Source organism: Bidens hawaiensis, unplaced genomic scaffold, assembly GCF_021521415.1.
Source record: "Bidens hawaiensis isolate Kalapana, Puna unplaced genomic scaffold, B.hawaiensis_p1.1 tig00000190_1, whole genome shotgun sequence".
Taxonomy (NCBI): Eukaryota; Viridiplantae; Streptophyta; class Magnoliopsida; order Asterales; family Asteraceae; genus Bidens; species Bidens hawaiensis.
This window is the reverse complement of record NW_027491020.1, coordinates 5364932-5384929: the sequence shown is the minus strand read 5'-3', so window position 1 is coordinate 5384929 and position 19998 is coordinate 5364932. Positions and strand designations below refer to the sequence as shown.

The 19998-nt window shown below is 37.3% G+C and overlaps 1 protein-coding gene and 1 pseudogene across 1 annotated transcript; one reads left to right on the top strand and one right to left on the bottom strand.

The window, feature by feature from the left end:
• Positions 1-6180: 6180 nt before the first annotated feature.
• LOC143590472 (uncharacterized) lies at positions 6181-8873 on the top strand. Its single transcript, XM_077070961.1, has 8 exons — positions 6181-6226; positions 6393-6445; positions 6544-6697; positions 6819-7403; positions 7488-7618; positions 7691-8283; positions 8397-8509; positions 8582-8873. Exons 4-8 carry the CDS (start codon positions 7054-7056, stop codon positions 8871-8873), a joined length of 1479 nt encoding a protein of 492 aa, XP_076927076.1. The 5' UTR covers positions 6181-6226; positions 6393-6445; positions 6544-6697; positions 6819-7053.
• Positions 8874-10677: 1804 nt separating this feature from the next.
• On the bottom strand, positions 10678-12160 carry LOC143590379 (berberine bridge enzyme-like 22 pseudogene; annotated as a pseudogene).
• Between the last annotated feature and the right edge of the window lie 7838 nt (positions 12161-19998).

Here is a 19998-nt window from a genome sequence, read left to right as displayed (position 1 = left end):
GAGTTTGCGAATTTGGTCGGTTTCCTTCTCGTTTGGTACGGTAGCGGAACGAAAACAAAAAAAATTGGCATCAGGTCAGATTTGTTATGTTCGTTATGGTACCGAAACAAAAACAAACAAAAAAACAAATGGCATCAAAACCCTAACATTGTCACTCCCAGGCGTTGATGTAGTGAGTTTACACAATTCAGTCTGATCGTTACGTAAACAAAAATTGACGTTGGGTCGGTTCTCGTTACGTTCGTTATGCTACCAATACTAAAAAGAAAATCAAAATGGTATGGACAAGTTTGGTGCCACCACTTGGCTAGCGGCACCAAACTTCTCTTTTATAATATATAATTATTATTATTAACTTGTATAATATTTTATAATTTTATTAGATGATTAAATATATGTATGTGTGTGTATACATGTTTTAAAAGGTTTATACCAAAAAAAGAACAAAACGGGCTGGGGGTGGCCCGCACCCCCATCCACAGCAATCTTACATGCACACCCCTAGCCGCTGGGCTAGGGGGTTTTGTTGGTTAAACATCAATATCGATAAATTATAAACTGCAGACCAGATAACCCAGAGTATACAAGACCCCTAGAAATTCAATCTGATAAACCGTTATATGTTTGATCAATTAAGGTTAGGGTTCTTGTAAAGCAGATCAAGGCGACCAGAAACATACAAATAATTACCTTAAACGACGTTAATTGAATGGTTAATTAGCATAAATTGCATACAACCAGAAGTTCAAGAACACGATGCAACAGATGAACATAACCCAATTCGTTATGGGGGTTTGCTTAGCGATGGAACAAGGACTATGAGGCTACGTTTAATTGAATTATAAAGATCGATATCGTATATATTATTAAACGAATTATATCGGCCTAATAATATAACCAATACGTAACAAATTTGATCTTGTTTCTTAATTAAAGATGTCGGTTTGGCCGAAATAAGTATGATAAACGTAACCATTGATTTAATTTCCAAATTAGTGACGAGAATTGCGGTGCAAGATACGATCTGGGTACATGGGTTGCGGGTTTGGGTGTGATAAACGAGCATGGGTTTGGGTTAATTGGGTTAATGGATTATAATTTATCAGATTTGCAGAATGGTCCTTCTAGTATAAAGATGAGAACAAAAATGGGTTAAATGTTTGTTTAGGGTTAAACTTGTGTATATTTCAAAGTAGTTTTAATAATTCAATAGATATTAAACAATAATATTAAAATAATAATAATAATGACCCGATAAACGTGATATTTTATTAGTGAAATTTCCCGAACGTAAAACGGATCGGGTAACGGCTAATAAAATAATAATTTAAAATTCGTGTTGTTACACAACAAATGTGAGCAAAATTCAGTAGATAATTTTCACAATCTCATCTCAACTTAGTTAATCCAGTTTCGAATCAGTCTGAAACCTAATTTACCCAAAATACTAGACACGAGAGTTAAACTAAAAGTTTAAAACCAAATATGCTAATAATTTCAATAAAAATGATGCACGTACTTTCAACCACACAACATGGATGACTCGTACATATCATCATATGACATCGTATCATTATCATATTTAGGTATGGCAATGAAACCCCAATTCTATGAAAAAACCCGAACTCGACATAATTGGGACATGTAATACCCGACCCATTGGGTTTGGGACGGGTTTGGGATTAGTTTCAAAAATTTTCGTGGGTTTAGGATTTTCAATATACCCGATTACCCGTTAACGTATACCCATTTTACCCGATTATATACCTGATGTACCTGACATAACTTTTTTATATTTATATATATAGTATACTCTAAAAAATTTAAATATATTATTTGTTGAAATTTGTTTATGACAATTATTTGAGACGATTTATTTTTATGGTAATCTCATTATTTTTAACCGATTAGTTATATTTTATTAAAACCCGATAGAACCCGATGGGTTTTGGGCCGAGTATACCCAACGAGTATTTTGACAAAACCCGATTGGAAACTCGAGACCCGACGGGTAATTACCCGATTAAAACTCGATAGGTTCGGGACAGACTTTCATAACCGAGTATGAGTTTAGGAATACATAAACCTGACCTATTGCCATATTATACCATTTTACATCATATCATTATCGTATTACATCATATTGTTATTGTTAATTATTATTATTATTATTATTATTATTATAATTGTTGTTGTTATTATTATTATTATTATTATTACTATTACTACTACTAGACTATCATGGTTTAGTTTAAAACCGTTTAACCAATCATTGGTTTGGTCACTATACTGAGCAAATCATTTGATTCACATCTCGGTCAAAGGTAACTATTCTCAATTCTCTAGTGATTGTTTCATGTTTTTTTTGTCGATCGGTTAAAACTTTTTAAACTATAGTGAATGGTTTAGTCCAAGTTAATCTAGCTTTGAACCAGTCCAAAACCTAATTTACCCAAGTTACCAAAACCGAGAGTAGAACCAAAAAAGTTAAAAATCCTATCCGGTAATAATTTTCAACACAAAATAATACATGTAGTTTCAACCGCACTATACTCATGATTATATAAATATCATATCATATTAGAGTAGTATTACTAGTTTGAGGTCCGTGTATTACACGAGTAGTTCTTGAAAATACAATATTTAATAAATAAGCAGTATACAAGAAAACAATAAACCCGTTAAACACATTATACAGTTGTTATACAATAGTCATTAAAATAATATTAAAGTAAAAGACAATTATAAAATCAAATGTTTGGAAAAAAATAAGAAGTGAATATTAACTTAACAAATTCTAAAAATGATAATTATTATTTTACTATTATAAATTTGTTAAAAATGGTGAGGTTTAATGTAGGACTGACAAGTGACAAAACTTGTAGTCTTTTATTAGAACGTATAGATTATCAGACACACATCATATCAAGTCATGTGCCCGCGCGATGCGGCGGGATACACACGTAAAAACTGCATCCAATCGCCCGACACGTAAAAACTGCATCCAACACGTAGCATCCTCGCTATGGTATGCGTGTAACACGACATTGAACACTTAACCAGTGCCGATATGTGTGTCGCACAATGCGTGTACGTGCACAATCCGGTGTCGGTACACGCCATAACGCTACATTGAATGTGTAACCGATGCCGGTACGCACGTAACCCGATGCCCGTACGCACATAACCCGAATTTGGACGCTTAACACTAACAAAGCCAATACGCGTGAAATGGCGATTGAACACGTGTAACCGGCATTAGAATGCACGTGACTGGCATAAATATGCGTAACCGACATAGTGCTCGTAACTTACTCTGATTTACTCGTGTGGGACGTTGAGTTGACTGCTTACCAAAGTTGTGTTATGCGCGTTACGTGGTTTTTGATATGCGTAACTGGTGGTTTAAACCTGTTCCAAGTTCCAACCCGACACCATTCTAACCCGAAACCTATTCTAATCATACCAGTTTCAATATGAACCATCCGGACTTGACCCCGAACCAAATTAACCCTTTTTTGTATCGACCAATTTTATCCCTAACCCGTTCTGACTCATGACCAGAATCTGCATGATCCGACATGTTTCAGTCTAACCGAATATTACGTAACATGTTATTTCCGAAAAACTATAACAATACTATACTCAAATTAAAGAGAATAAAATACTCGTTTTTATGATGTAATGTTTTTTAAAAAATATTAACGTGTGAAAAAATTATGGTCGTTTAAATGTCGTGAGGGTAGTTGATTTAAAATAAGGGGGTAATATGTAACTATTTCTCATATTAGCAACACTTTATTTAAGTTGAATGACCATATTTGTAAGTATTTTTGAATCAAATTATATTAACTGTATATAAGATAACAAATGACTACATTGCCTTTAAGATCTCAAAACTTTATGTAACGTGGATTGTATATAAAACAATAAAAGTTGTACCTCTTAAATTTTAAGAGGTCCCTTGGATTTGCTTTATATATAATATGGATATGGATATGGATATGGATATGGATATGGATATGGATATGGATATTACATATTAAATGTTTTGTAGAAAACGCCGCATCCAAAATGCGGGGAGGTGGGGGGGGGAGGTTGTCCCCGGCGTTTTGGAGCCAAAACGCCGCAACAATGAAGGGGACTACGGATGATCTAATCATAAAATGTTTTATAACTTAAAATTATAAACTTTATGTATTGTCTAAAAAATAATAATAAAATTTACATTAGATTGTTTGTAGAAACTGATTTGAATGTTTGTAGAAATTGATTAGTTTGCATAATAGTTCAATTGTTATTAGTGTAATTGTTAGCAGCCTGCAGACGTTAAAAAACAAATAGTCTTCTTTAATATTTCATTTTAAAATGATTTGTATACAATTGACTTCAAGAGGATGTAACACATTTAATTCACACACACATTGATATGGATATGGATATGGATATGGATATGGATATGGATATGGATATGGATATTACATTTTTCAGTTTTCACACTATATACCCTTTGCAAATTCCAAAAACTATAGTGGTCAATTGGAGAAAAAACAAACCTTGTGGCGATTAAAAGTTAAGACTCACCATTAACAAACAGAGTTAGGGTTTTACAGGCAAGGGTTTATCACAATCACCAGATAGATGCGGTAGCCGAATCCATGGCGGTTAACATCAAAGAATCCACAAATGAATCTACAACCAACCCATGTTGTAAAACGGTAATTTAATTATTAGGTTCATTGTTTGTCTTTGTATACTGATAATCGGTTGATTGATGCATCAGTGGGAAGTCAAATACCTGGAATTGCAAGACAAGTTTAACATAGTCGAAAAAGGTCGGAAGGCGCTCAAGAAGGCGATTGGGATTTACGACCAAGGGTTTGCTAAGTTGAAGGATGATACCCTGAAATTTAAGATGTGTAAGATTTGTGGACTTCTTTTTAAATGTTTATATAAATGCATAATTATGCAATCGTATGTCGGGCATCATGTATGCGTGTTTGTGTTTTTATATACATGAAATTGAAGGGACAAAGGGAACATATCATTTTTTATTTTTTAGGGTTTAATGAGCAGATGTTAGGATCATATAGTTTATTTGAAATGAATAACTTAGGTTTATAGCACTAATAATATTATTTTGAACATTGTATTGTTTGCAGCTTATGAAGAAGAGAAGCTGCAGACTGACAATGAACGCAAGGAAAAAGAAAAAGAATCAGCTGCACGTGTTTCAATGGAGAATGAGTTATCCGCCTTGAAGGCTGAGATTTTATCATTGAGTCAAAAACAAGGATCATCAGTATCTCAAAATGTGAGTGAACAACTTATACTTCTTAAACAACGTGTTTCTGACAAAGAAAAGGAGATAACTTGTCTACAAGAAGAAAAGAAAACAGCCATGGCTGACAAAATCAGGACCGAGCAAGAGTTAAATAATCTTAAAACTCAGCTGCATAATGTAGAAACTGAAAAGAAAAGGCTAATGCAGGATCTACAAAAAGAGAGAAAACAAGCTGATGAATTGTTGAAAGCTGCAAAAATCAAGCAGGCAGAGGTTGAAGTTTTCAAGACTGAGAAAAATAATAATGATTTGGAAGCAGAAATAGGTCGGCTCAAAGAGCTTCTTGAAAACGAGAGAAAACGAGCAGATTGCGAGGCAAAAAAAGCCGAAACCGAGAAGAAAACCGCTGACAAAGTTAAAGAAAGGTTAAAGGCTGAACAAAGTAGAACGAATGAACAGAGAAAGCTAGTTGAAGTTGAAAGGAAAAAATATGAGGAATTTGCACATCAGTTGCAAAAGTTAAAGTGCGAGGCGGAAGAAGCAAAGTCAGAGGGCTTAAAGTTTAAAGAGGCGAACAAGAAGTTTGAAGCTGAAAAGAAACGATCAAACAAAGAGAAAAAGAAAGCCGAAGAACAACAAAAGATTGCAGAAATGAGTACAAAACATGCTTTGGAGGAGAAACAAAATGCTGTTCGTCTTCAACAGCAGTTAGACGAGTGTCAAAACAAGTATGACAAACTGAAAAAAGAAATGGAAAATTATGAAACAAATATGAAAAATCGTGGGCAAGTAAAACAGAAGACAAATTTAGATATGGATAATGAAACAGAGAATAGAAAGGTTGCAGAAATGTATAAACTTCAGGCCATGGAGCGGATTAATAACAAACAAAAAGTCACCCAGGATCTTGTTTCTTCCAAAAATTCAACTGATACCATGAATGTAAGTTTTGCTGAAATGAAACTTTTAAAGAAAAAATTGAAGTTTGAAAAGGAAAGAGTAAAGCTTTTCGATCAAGTAGCCAAGCTTGAAAAGAAGTGTAAAAAAACAGTTGAAGAAGAACTTAATCGACTGAAGCTTGAGTTTGCTTTGTTTTCTAGTCGTGTAGGACTTTGTGGCTGTTTTGACCTCAACAATGTAGGTAAATCTTTCCTCGAAAAGGTTTGTTTTTTTCTTCATTTTATATTATACATAATTGTGAACTTTATTTTTCAGTCATTGCAATATCTTGATAAAACCATTGTTTTTTTATTTGACAGAATGAGAATGTGAATTTGAAGAGGCAATGTATGCAGGCTGGAAGTGGAAAAGAACTTGCAAAGATTACAAAATCGTCTGAATATTTGAAACCGAATTTAGATACTTCTGCACCATCTCTTCCTCTATCTGGGACTTGTACCGAGTCCACCGCAGGTACTGCTTCTAAAATGGAGCCTCTGTGTAACAGGAAAAAATTAGACAGTTTTGCCCTTGTTTCAAGCAGGTCATCTTTTTCTTATCGACATTTGCCTTTGCCTATTTGTCGGTTGTATAGTGCGAATGCTGAGGTGGCGGATAATAATGTTAAAAGCTCTCTTAAAGCGAGAAATAATGATGGAAACACCAAGAAACGAAAGCGGCTTCCTAATGCAACTGAATCAGTTGAGCATTTGTGTACCCAGGGAGAAACAAGAAATGCAAAAAGTGCAAAGAACAATGACAAGCCATTGCTTATTGAGTATAACAAAGAAAAAATAGTCGTAAACGAAGAACTTGAGAATTTTAAGAAAATGTTTGATGGTGACTGCATGAAGTTGCTTAGTTTGGATAGTGAAGTCGAGGAAGAAAGATACCGTGCTGCAATTGAAAGGCCTCTTTCACCTACTCTTCCAACCATTGAGTTTGAAAGCAGTCTGACTGTTCTAGAAGATTCTAGACCATCTGACTCTGAGACCCCTGTCATCACAACAGAATCTTGGTCCATTGTTGTATTTTCAGAGATCAGAAACACCAGGAGTCTTTCTAAGATATTTCACATGACAAAATCTTTCAGTAGTGAAGTGCGCGCGTATTCTCGGAGTGATTTGCTGGTTAAAAACATAATATCAACTATTTCTGCAGATGAAATTCTATCACCCAAGTAAGTATCCTGTAACCAATTGGTTTCTCTGATAATTTGTAATATATTTAGATGTGCTTATTTGTTTATATATTTTTTATTCAGGGAAAAAGTCTCTGTGTTATTTTCCTTGTTCTTGAAGAGTTTCTCGAGCGTTTCTTTGACCAATTTTGACCATGCTAACGATGGGAAATTTTTGAGCATTATACACACGGTTTCTGGACAATTAAAGAAAGGTATGTTTTCTTATGATATCATAGTTTCAGATTTTTTTCAAGCTTTACAATTTCGTTTTCGTCTGTTTGCAGTGATGTCTGATGTGGAGACAAGAACCGGGTTTGAAAAAGCATGCGACTTTGAAGAACTTATCGCTCTCATTCAAGATTTTCTCATTAATGAAGAAATATTGATTTGCAGTACCGAAATAAGTTCCGAGACACCATCATTACCCAACTCTAAAGCTTCATTGCACGAGTTGGTGGTTGGGGCGGTTTTTCTAGCTTCAGTTTGTGAAGCTTTTGACCGTGTTGACTTTTTATGTGAATTGTCATACACCATCTCTCGCGGCACCAGTTCGTTGACTTCGACTCTTCTACACGTGTTTGCTTATGTATGTGGAGAAAAATTGTTAACCTATGGTGACTACAATTTGATCATGACAGTAGTAAAATCTTTAGTTATATATCATGAGAGGGAAAATGTGTCATCAAGCTTCCCTTCTTGCGCCATATGTCCATTTTCTATTGGTGCTATTTCCATGGAAGAACTTGCATCGCTTCTCTTGAAGAAACTTGGTGACTGCACTATGCGCATGTCATGCAATTCATTAACAGTTCCCGATGATTTGTTTTCTGATTTGGATGATGTTTTGACTCTGTTGGAACTGTTGGCAACTAAGAGGGTATGAAATGTATCTTTGACTTTTTATATTCTTTTATAAATACGTTATCGTGTATCTTTTAGTTCCTTTTCATTGGTTTGTGGATCTAACCAACTAAATAATTTGACACGCAGAGCTGGAGTTGGGTTTGCAAGAACATCATCAGTGTGTTGTTGAAGATGTTGGAAGCAAGTGTTATGGAAACTCCTTTGACTTCTATTTTTGTTCTTCTAGGCCAAATGGCAAGGTGAGTTTGTCTTGCATTTGAGTAGTTAATATTTTATACTATTATTCTGTTAATTACTTTTATATATTACAGACTTGGTATTGATGCTAATGGATTTCAAGATGCTGAAGTTGAGGGTATAAGAGTCAAATTAATGTCATTTATATCCGAGAGTGCTTCAAGCAAGATCAGTTTCCCGGTTCAGTTTGCTGCTGTAAGTGCTTTATTGGGTACAACACCTCTCAGTTTTAAGGATATTTGTATGAATAGTATCGAACTGCTGCCACCTGTAAGTTCTGCAACTGCAACTGATTGTATACGGAGATGGTTTTCTTTGTTGAGTGATGAGTGCAAGTCACTGTCAGTTAAGGCTCTTAACTGCTGATGCTTCTTAGCCGCTGAAATGCATAGGCCATTGTTACTGCAACTACACTTTAAGTCTTCTGTAGTTGTAACCAATCAATTTTGTAGCTATTGACAATTGATTTACTGAGTATTTTGAAGGCTAATCGTTTCAGTGCCAGCTGGCCGTATTCATGAACCAAAAGACACGAGTGGCCTTAATGAAAGAGGAATATTATTTTTGTTTGTAATTGTACTTGTCAAAGTATCGACTCGTAATACAATTATAGCAGGGCTGTGAACTAGCTGAGCCGAACCTAGACAGGATGGGCTGGGGCTCGGCTCGTTTATTTTTACGAGCTAAAATTTTGAGCATGAGCTAGCGAGTCAGCTAATTGAGCCTAACAAGTCCTGGTTTGTGCTCAGCTCGTTTACAAATGAGCCAATATTGAGTGAGGCGTGAGCTTTTTGAACAACTTAGGTGGCAAGATGAGCGGATTGGGTGACGGGTCAGCTTGGGTATGGATGTGGCTGACCTGCTAACCCAATTTTATCCATTTTTCTTTATTATTATTATTATTATTTTTTTTGTTGTAAACAATGAATGTTTTATTTATGATTAGTAGTGTATAACTGTTATGCACTCATTTGAAGAAAAACTTGTATCAGCAAACTTGTCATCAAGTTTTTGAGATTTACATTATAAATAAGGCATTCTCTTAGTATTTTTGTAATTTCTGTTAGAAACAAGGGCCGCATAAGCTGCTGCAGCTACGCAGAAGAATTATGGCGATTCTGTAATCAACTAGTTTTGAGCCGACCCACCCTATTTTACCAGGTATAAATTTTATAGAATACAAATTGCATATCCTGAGCATTACTATAGTAGTGTCGAACATTTAAATTAGCAATTATACAAAGTTGTTCCTAATTAATGAACATAATAGTTTGCATAAGGTATGTACTTTTGCTAGCCATTCATATTAAGTTGTTGAAAGAATCTATTACTTTAGTTATTGGGTGGCTTGCAAGATCCATTTTGTTCAGGAAGTATCCCAATTGGCAATTGCCCATTGTTTGAAAAGTCAGTATTCTAAAAGGAGCATGACCAAAGTAACCATTTTTTAAAGCCACCCTTTTTTACTCCAACTAAAGTAACCATTTTAATCGGGCCGTATATTTGCCCAAATCAAAATAACCTTTTTTTATTTTCAAATCGGTTCATTTTGACTCGTTACCCAGCCCGAACATTTTACAGTTTTGACCTGTTAACCAGCCCGACCATTTCGCCACGCATATTCTAGGCCAAATGGCAAGGCAAGTATGTCTAAATTTAAGTAGTGGTGTAAACGAGTCGAGCACGGGCTCGGGCCATGTTCTTTAACGGCTTGTATCTACTTATATATAGATTTATATTATGTGTTATAGTTTTGTATATTACAAACTGCGTACTATATTGATATTTTTGTAATAAGTTTAGATATAACATTAAAGAAAAAAAAGGAATTATTATAGCTTGCTTAGGCTCAGCTTGAGCTTGAGCTTGTTTATTAAATGAACTCCGACTTAGGCTTGAGCTCGTTTACGCTTATTTGTTTCGGGATTTTAACTAGTTGATCTCAAGTGTTCCAGGAACTTTCTTTTGTTTCAGTTTTGGTCCATCATCATTTACTTTTATTAATTAAATTACTTTTCCTTGTATTACAAACTTGGTATTGATGAAAAACTGAAGCAAAGCCATTGATTCTTGATTCATGAAACTAGTATAGAGATTCTCTACGCTGATAACCCCGAAATATTCGTAAATCATACTTATATTAGCATACCAGCTTGTTACTTTGTTAGTGTTAATGAAGTGGGATGCTTTGTTCATTTATGAAGAAGTTATCTGGATCTACTTTGCTCTTAACTTTTGTCAGCCTCTTGAAGTTACCCTTAAAGTACTTCTCACCCCACTCCTTCGCTTCCGAGTAACTCGTGTTTGTGTGCGGGTTCATTCCAATATCTAAATCTCTATAATTAAGGTATGCCCTTCTCGGGTGTTTTGAGACATACGGTTCCATGTACTTGTACAACTCCCTGAGCCAATGTATATGCTCATTTGTTGCTCCAACACCGTTGACTTCCCATTTGACCAAGTATTGTACATTGTACAAGTTCCCTCTTCGGTGAGGGAATGGAATGTGCGTTTCCGAAATCTCGTGCATCCGTCCACCGTACGGATCCATTATCATGTACACGAGTTTCTGTCGATGGAACTGTTCTTGGATCCGTACAAATGCGTGTTGTGGTATAGGTTTTGTCACAAAGTCGGATTTTGCCTTGAAGTAGCTCACGTAAGGGTCGGTCATGTTACTCTCTAACAATTCCCGGGTTCCCTTTAAGCTAGCAAAGAAGACAACCGAGTCTATCCAACTCATTTCGATACAATCTTCTGCTTTTAGACCCAATTGAGGGAACGTTTCGTTCATTAACGGGATAAGGTCGTTAAGTTCCCCTAAGAAAAGCGAGTTGAATAACGCTTGAACCGAAGTATTTGAATCACCGTGCACATATTGAATGAGTACTCTAATAACGAGCTCGTTTTTCATCTTGTGTGCTATGTGTTGCCAATGATGGATGATACCGATGGTGTGTTGATCCATGTTCTTGTAAACGTTAAAAACCGTGACTTTTGGCGGGACTCTCACGAGCTTGATTTTCCACGAGACGATGACACCAAAGCTCGCCCCTCCGCCACCTCGAATGGCCCAAAAGAGATCTTCACCCATTGATTTCCTATCGAGGAAACGCCCTTTGGCGTCAACTAAGTAAGCATCAATGACGTTATCTGCTGCCAGGCCGTATTTTCTGATCATAGTACCGAAGCCACCACCGCTAAAGTGCCCGCCTACACCGACACTCGGGCATATCCCTGCTGGGAACCCATGGGTTTGACTTTTTTGGGCTATTCTATAGTAAAGCTCCCCTAAGGTCGCCCCCGAGTCAACCCATGCGGTTTCTTGCTTAATGTTGATGCGAATCGAGCGAAGGTTTCTCATGTCGATGATCACGAATGGTGTTTTGCAAAGGTATGATAATCCTTCATAGTCGTGGCCCCCGCTTCGAACCCTGACTTGCAACCCGTGCTCTCGGCTACAAATGATAGCCGCTTGTACCTCGGCTATGCTATTTGGTGTAACAATTCCGACTGGCCTTTTGGAACTGGTCGAATTTGAGCATCGTGGGTTGTGTTGAGACGACACAAGGGATGAATACACTGGCATGTCATGTGTGAACACGTAACGTGAAGTGTTCACGAATGGGATGGCATTACTCATACATGAGACAAATCCAAATCCATCATGGGTTCTGATTGCATCGGTACATATAATTACCGATGTGATCACTACCCATAAGACAAGAGTTGCTACTAGACTCATGATGGCTTGCTTACTTGCTTCTTCTTAGAAATGGTGAAGGTACTTATAGGATGATAAAAGTTATGGAGTTGGAATATTTGAAGGCAAATTCTTTGAATTCAGGTATTTGTCATGGATCAGATGATAATTACAATGTAATGAAACTGACAACTTTGCCATTACTCGTACATAAGTTTAATTAATGCCGGACTAATATTTTTGGCAACCTTCACATTAATTACTTACATTACACATATACAATAGTACAAAAAAAAGTAAATTTCAAGCTAGTTATTATCCCCCAAAAGGTATATTTGAGTTTCAGATATTCGTGTAACATTTGTGTTAGTTTAAACATTAACTGATAGTAAAGACGTGTTATAAAAAGTACTTTTAAATTGACACCTGAATATTACATTAGTTTAGTAAGAGGCATAATATTGGTACATATATATGTATTGAATTTGTTGTAACATTTCTAATTAATTATTATATATAATTATTTGGTGTAACATTTTTTGTTGTAATATTTTAACTCTTGATTTAATTGATACGGAGCTCATTCAATAATTATAATGATTGATCGACATCAAGTTTATCAGCTAAAGAGAGTAAAATGTGTTAGAATATACCCTCACACAAAAAAAGGCGTAAGTGGAGCTACAAGTAGAGCAACACAAACGAACCGTGTCATGTTTAAATTATTAATTGCACAAATTACATGAAATTACGTGTTTATGTAGGTTTTTAATTTTGATTTAAGTATATATATATATATATATATATTTCTTTTTTGAAGTTTGAATGGACTTTACTTCATAGAAACATCCAAACGATTTACAATGAAGTGGCAGGTAAGCGGACAACAAGCTGCGCCGCAACCCCCTTTTGGATAGCAAACCCAATCCGATTAAAAACAAAGTTTCGATTCTTATGGGCTGATACGTTACTATACACAACTTTCTGAACCCTATTCAAAAGGTCCACGGCATCCGGAGCTAAGAAACCAAAAGTGTCAAAGACGAAGGGGATAAACACGTGTTGATTCTCCAAACAAGCTCTCTCGTGTTTAGCAACCTTGCCCGATGCCGCCTTCAATGCTGCCTGGCCTGTTACAAACCCAGTGTCCTTAACCCCAACAAGATGGGACACTCCTGTGAGGTCGACACAAGTGTGCTTTCCCCTACCCACCAAAAAACAAGAATATCGGCCGGTCGTAATGTAGATCTTCCTTCTTGAGGATCCGTAAGAAAGTTTACGGGGGCTTCCTTTTTAGCCGAAATTCCGGCTCGTTTAAGAACATCGCATTGAACATCTCTCACCAAATCATGCATGTACTTAAACCCAGACAACTATTTGCAGTGAACCGCATGCTCGCCAAAAGAATCCAAACAAACCTTACGGCAAACCGGGCACGGCTCATCTACCGGAAACAAAGGGATCATTAACCGATACTTCAGGATGGCCCGGTACTCCAAAGCCGACATATGTTGGCCCAATCCTTCAATAGGGAGAACACTTAAGAAATCTTGAGCCCGAGGAGCCCGAAGACACTCAAACACCGCTTTCTGATGAGGGGATAAATCAAACTTCATTTCCAAACTATTGATGATTCCACTATAAAGGGCACTCGCCAAAGCATGTTGGGCTTTAGGGGGTGGTGCTTTTAATTTTGCTAATTAGTTAGTTTTCAATTTCAAATATTTGTAGCCTACCATATTAAAATTTTTCTATAAAAGTGATCTTGATGTAATGTCTTATTAGTATAGATGGTTGACATTCCGTCTTTGAAAGACGCATCCGAATATTAACGGTGGTTTCAAACACTATTAAAAAAGTATTAAATATTATATAAATTTCTTTAAAATTCTCTTTTTATTTTCCGTGGCTACTCTCTAAGTATATACTTGATCATCTGTTAACCAATCTATATAATTCTTGCATATTTAACATAAAATTTTATACAAGAAAATTAATGTATACCATACAAATCAAAAAAAAAAAAAAAACCTTTAAAGTTGTTATACGATACATGGCAAAACATTAGTTCTAATTAAACTGTTTTACATATGTCTAAAGATTAAAAGAAGATAAAACAAACTACAACAGAATCAATAGTCGAGATTAAGTTTGGGGTTATTTACTTATTTTCTTTTAAATCAAAAGACAAATTATATTTGAATATGTTAACTCTGCTTCCGCTTCTATTATCAGTTTATGTGTCATAATATATCTTCATTTTTCTTTCTCATATTGTTACTTTTATTTCAATACATATCATAATGTTTGTATAATAAATATTATAAAGTAAATATATTTTATATTTCAAGAAAAAAGTAAAAATTTAGTTTAAACTGATTGATGTATATATATAGTAATTTTTTTTATAAGTAAATCGTTGTAATTAATTTAAACCGAATGTTAGTATTTGTGACAACTTTTTGTTTCCTTTATTGTTTCCAATCTAAGAGTTCAAACAAAAATTGATACTTGTTATCTTTGCAGCAGAAGAGGATCCCTCTTATTCGGCAAAGTTTATTTTTTTTCCTTTCCTTTTGTATTTCTCATTTTATTATTCTATAGTAGTTATTATAATTATATTATAACTATATATAATTTACAAGTTTAGTGCCGCAAGTGGCTTATTAGGCCATTTGGCGGCACCGTATTAGTCGGCGAATTTTGTATTTATTTTAGTTTAGTTACCATAATAAACGTAATGGAAACTGATCAAACGTCAATTATTTTTAGTTCTGATACCATAACAAATCTGAAAGAAACCGGCCGAGTTCGCGCAAACTCGCGGCTTTATTTAAAGCCCATGAGCGACAACACTACCGACCGACCCCTCCCCCCCCCAAATTGGCGGTTGGTCCACCTCAAGTTTTTTATTTTTTTCGTTTTTTTAATTCCGGTACCATAAGGTACGTAATCAAAACCGACCAAATTCGTGTCAAGTTACCGCCTCAATGCTCGGAACTGACAATGCTTTGGTTTTACCACCGCCTGGGTTTGCCAACCAACTAAACATCGTCTTCAATATTTGTTTTTTGATATGTTAATGCTTTTATATGTTAATTTGACGAATTAATATTTTGGGTTTTAACCCTCAAATTTTACCAATGGTGTCTATATTGTTATGAACGTAGCCGGTACTGATCGAATTCGTGTTGACTCATCATCGTAATGTTCGGGTTTTACCAACACCCGGGTTTCAACTTTCGGGTTTTGCAGCTGCCCGACGCAACGCGCCGGGATGAAAATCTAGTTTAGTAATAAAAATAATAAAAGAAGTACTTGATATTTTAAATACGATACGTCAAATGAGAAAATGGTAAAATATATAAAATAATAGTAAGTATCAATAATGCACTTGAATAACTCTTTGCATTTTTATATACCAACAAAAATTTATCACCAGGAACTTAATAGATCATTGGCTCATAGAATAAAATTTGGATAGTTATGGAGTTGCCAACATGTATTGAATCACCATGCAATCAACTCCAAGTGTAATTGTATAGATCTTCTATAGGTTTAAGAATCCATTAGTTACTTCTTTAAAGTTATGATATTATATTATCGAATGGGAACATCTTATATATATAAAAACTTAAACGTCTTGGAGATCATTAAAACTTAAAGAGATGAGTAGACTATCATTAAAACTTACGGAGTACCTACACTGTGACTTTGGTGGGGTAATTGACAATGAGGATATCCAGATCACCATTGACGGGCAAGTGGTCCCGCAGATAACGACGTTCAAGTATTTAGGATCATTTGTTCAGAGTGATAGGGAATTAGACAGTGATGTGGCCCATCGAGTTCAAGTAGGATGCTGTAGGTGGAGAGCAGCCACATGCATATTGTGTGACAAGAGATTCCCAGCTAAACAAAAGGGAAAAGTTTACAGGGTGGCTGTCAGACCCGCAATGTTATATGGAACAGAATATTGAGCCATCAAGAAGGCACAAGTACGGAAAATGGAGGTAGCAGAGATGAGAATGCTACGCTGGATGTGTGGACACACAAGGTTAGACCGAATAAGAAACGGTGTGTTCCGGGAGAGATTAGAGGTAGCTAACATATCCGACAAGATAAGAGAGTGGAGACTAAGATGGTTTGGTCATGTGAAGAGAAGACAGACGACGAATCATGTTAGAATCGTAGAAAACATTACTATAGAGGGGAGGAGAGGTAGAGGCCGACCTAGATTGACTTGGGAGGAGAGGATTAGGCAGGATTTGATAGACCTAAACCTTTCTGAGGACATGGTTGAGGATAGGAGTTCTTGGAGACGTTGAATTAAAGCTAAGGATTTTTAGGGCGATATGAATTATTAAAGGGGCTACTGTTTACCTTATTTTGGTCACACACCATTATGCTATTTTAATGTCATATATTATATAGTTTTATTTATTAGGAGTTTTAATTCTTTTACGTGCTATTACTAATTATATTAATGTTAAACTTTAATTTCCTCTTATATTCCCTCAAACATATGTTTTTAGAGCCGATGGTCTCCCTGGAAGCCACCTCTCTATCCCATCTGGATAGAGGTACGGTGTGCCTACATCCCACCCTCCCCAGACCCTACTTATAGCTTGCTATTGGTGGGATCCCACTGGGTATGTGAAGAAACACGGATCCAATCCCCTGCTATGGGTACTGGATCCGATGAGTCCACAGGGTAAAATACGGTACTACTAACACAGTATGAGCATAACTTCCCAAAGTCCAATGACCGGAACCTACAAAACAGACACCGTGAGTCTTGTTACAGAAAGGACAAGGTGGGGAGTCTTCCTGTAACCACCATCCGGTGTGAGAATCAGTAACGTTCGTAGTGAAGAAAGTACTGAAGTAAAGTAGACTAAGTGTAGTCAGAATACCAGTGAGTGAATGTGAATGAATACCTCATGCAGGTTGACAAGGTATTTATAGCCGAAGGAGGTAGGAAGGTTATTGGGCCAACTATCCTCTTCTAGAAGATCTTGATAACCACCTGGACGCGTGTCCTCTTATGATAGGTTGAGTTATACGTCCCATGTGCAAGGGTATAACAACCTGGACACGCGTCACCTGATGATAGGACGAATTGCACCCTGGCCATGTGCACGGTTATAACAAACTGGCCAGGTGTCCTTCTTTCATTGGTGGGCAAGTCACGTACTCTTTAAGTAACAATCGTGGACGTTCTTCTGGAGTATAGTTGGTTATTGACAGCTGTCCTGTTGGCATTGCCTTCTGATCATTTTGGCGGACAGATGTCCTGTCCTGTGGATGACTTCTGAGGGTACCAGGATGCTTCCGCACGTGGTACGAGGATGTTCTTCCTCTCCTATGATATGCGAGTGATCCGAATGCCCCGCGGATGATATATGAGAGGTTTCTCAATGACCCGCGGGTAGTACTTAAGGGTATTTGGGTCCTTTTGGTACCCTACCTCTATAAGTCCCCCCAGTCCAGTGTTTCTTCCGTGTGAAGTCTTTATGCGGGTGAAATTCTGGACTTGTATTTTGGGAGTTTTTGGATTTTGAAGTTAGGTAGAAAATATCTTCCTGTTGCTATAGATAATCATGAAAAAGGACAAGTTGACCACTCGCAGGCGCGTGAACAGATGATGGGACGTTTATGCCGGCTGTCACTGTACCCGACTGCGCTGCTTTTCTCTTTTTCGAATTTCGTGACGTGGCGATTTGTGATTAGGCAATGCGTTTCTCTCTCCACTGTTCATATCCCATCGCATTAATTGCGATGGGTATAAAAGGAAGAGAAATCTTCTAATTGAAGTTTTATCGCCTTTACTCTCTAATTAACTTCTTTGCTTTTCTTTCTGATAGAGTTTTGAACTTTCCCATATATCCTTCTACCGAATTCTTTTGCAATGTCGAACGTTCAAATTGAAGTTGATGAGATAGAAATCTCATGGGATTATTCAGAATACGAGAGACTGCTAGAGACGTATGGCATTCCATCGGAGTGGGAGCCAGAGTTTCCCTCTCCGGGCTCTATAGCCAGTTTATCCCCCATGGTAAAATGGCTGTTTATGCCGATTATTTTACCTGTGGGAATTTTCGTCTTCCGTTGACGAAATTCTTTATGAAGGTATTAACTGCCTATGGAATTCATTTATCCCAGCTACACCCACGTACTGTAATGCGAATTCGTCATTACGAGTTCGTATGTATAGCACGTGACCTAGTGCCACACTTTGACCGATTCCCCGTCTTTTACCGACTTACCAACCGTGATGGTTGGTACACATGTCAAGGTTTTTCCGACCAAAGTATTGGGTACGAGGTTGAGAAGGTGTCCGTCGATTGGCGTTGTAAGTTCTATTGGATTTCTGAGGACGTGGTACCTGTTGCCATGGTCCGTCTTCCGGTTAACTCTCGTCTTCCAGACGTTGTTACGGCTGCCCATGAAGGGCGTGATTGGTTCCGCACTCTAATGGCGGAACCAACGCTAATGCGGGAACTACCTGAGGAAGCCCTAGTGTGGACATGCATGAGCCGCTTATGGGCCTCGGAGTTTATGGAGCCCATCTTCATTAACTTACATGAACGTAAGTTATCCTTAATGTTTTTTCTTCTTTCTTGAAGTTTTTTGTGATTAAGTTTTTATCTTTTCAGGTCGATGTTCTATGTTCAATGCCTTTTTTGAGGACAGGGGTTGCGTCCAACATAGCATCCGGGATGCGGGCGATCTGCCTATTCTTGAGAAAACCAAGCCCCGATTCCTTTTCCCCAAGAATGTGCAGGCTGAGCCCATTGTTTCAGACGCAACCTTTGAAACATGTGCGTATGTTTTAAACCCTCATCCGCTAAATGTTGTTACTTCTGAAGGGACGGTCGCCATTTTATTATCAAGTGATGATGATGGCGATGCCTCTGATTTTTCTTCCTCTCAAGAAGAGAGGGAGTCTAGTGACGATGTCCCTGAATCTTCTTCTATCTCCCATTTATTGGCAGAGTTGGAGAAGAAAAAAGCCTTATCAGCTTTTCAGGCGAGTCACGCGGATGCATAAGCTGCGGACACTGAGGCGGGACCTTCAAAGAAAAAACGAAAGCTCGACGTCCCAAGAAGCCACAGTACAAACTTGCTGATCGCATTGATACGATAGAAGGTATATACTACTTTTGAGATACTTTACTATTTTGGACTGTTTAGCTAAGTGTAACTTTTGTGCAGCTCCACTGATCTTACCAAAATATGTGTTTGAGAGGTTGCCTACTCCAACTCCTCAAGTGGGGAGGCAATCATCTCCTCTTCCAGAAAGGGAAGTGGAAGACCAGCCTTCTACTCCTCCAAGTAATATTAACGTGGAAGATCAACCGACCTCTCCTCCAACTGAGACCATTATAGAAGAGAGGGTGTCGACTCCTCCAGTTGATGCTTTGGTGGAAGACCCCAACAACCAATCTGGGACTGATAATCGTTTTGACTATCTTTTCCAGGCTGGGGGTGGTACAGGTTTCCAGGAGGACAACCCTGCTGCGGATGTGGAAGGTCACGGGGTTAACGAGTCTCATCCTCCGCAACAATCATCGTCTTTCCCAGTTCGCCTAAAACCTTTAGGTTCCCGTTATTATGGGGACGCGAACTTGGGTGATAGGCACGATTTGTTTGTCCTTCCGTGGGACATTACTAATGGATCCCGATTTACTGACCCCGGGGTCTGTATGAGTTTTATGAAGCATTGTGCGCCACCTGCTGAGATGGCATATCAACGTGACCTCTCCCTCCACGACCTTCATACGA

What these genes read in the sequence shown, in the direction of transcription:
- LOC143590472 (XM_077070961.1), top strand. Translation starts at nt 7,054, where the DNA reads ATGTTTGATGGTGACTGCATGAAGTTGCTTAGTTTGGATAGTGAAGTC. An exon ending in AACTGTTGGCAACTAAGAGG is followed by an intron (nt 8,284 to 8,396) that starts GTATGAAATGTA and finishes TTTGACACGCAG; the next exon opens with AGCTGGAGTTGGGTTTGCAA. An exon ending in CTTCTAGGCCAAATGGCAAG is followed by an intron (nt 8,510 to 8,581) that starts GTGAGTTTGTCT and finishes TATATATTACAG; the next exon opens with ACTTGGTATTGATGCTAATG.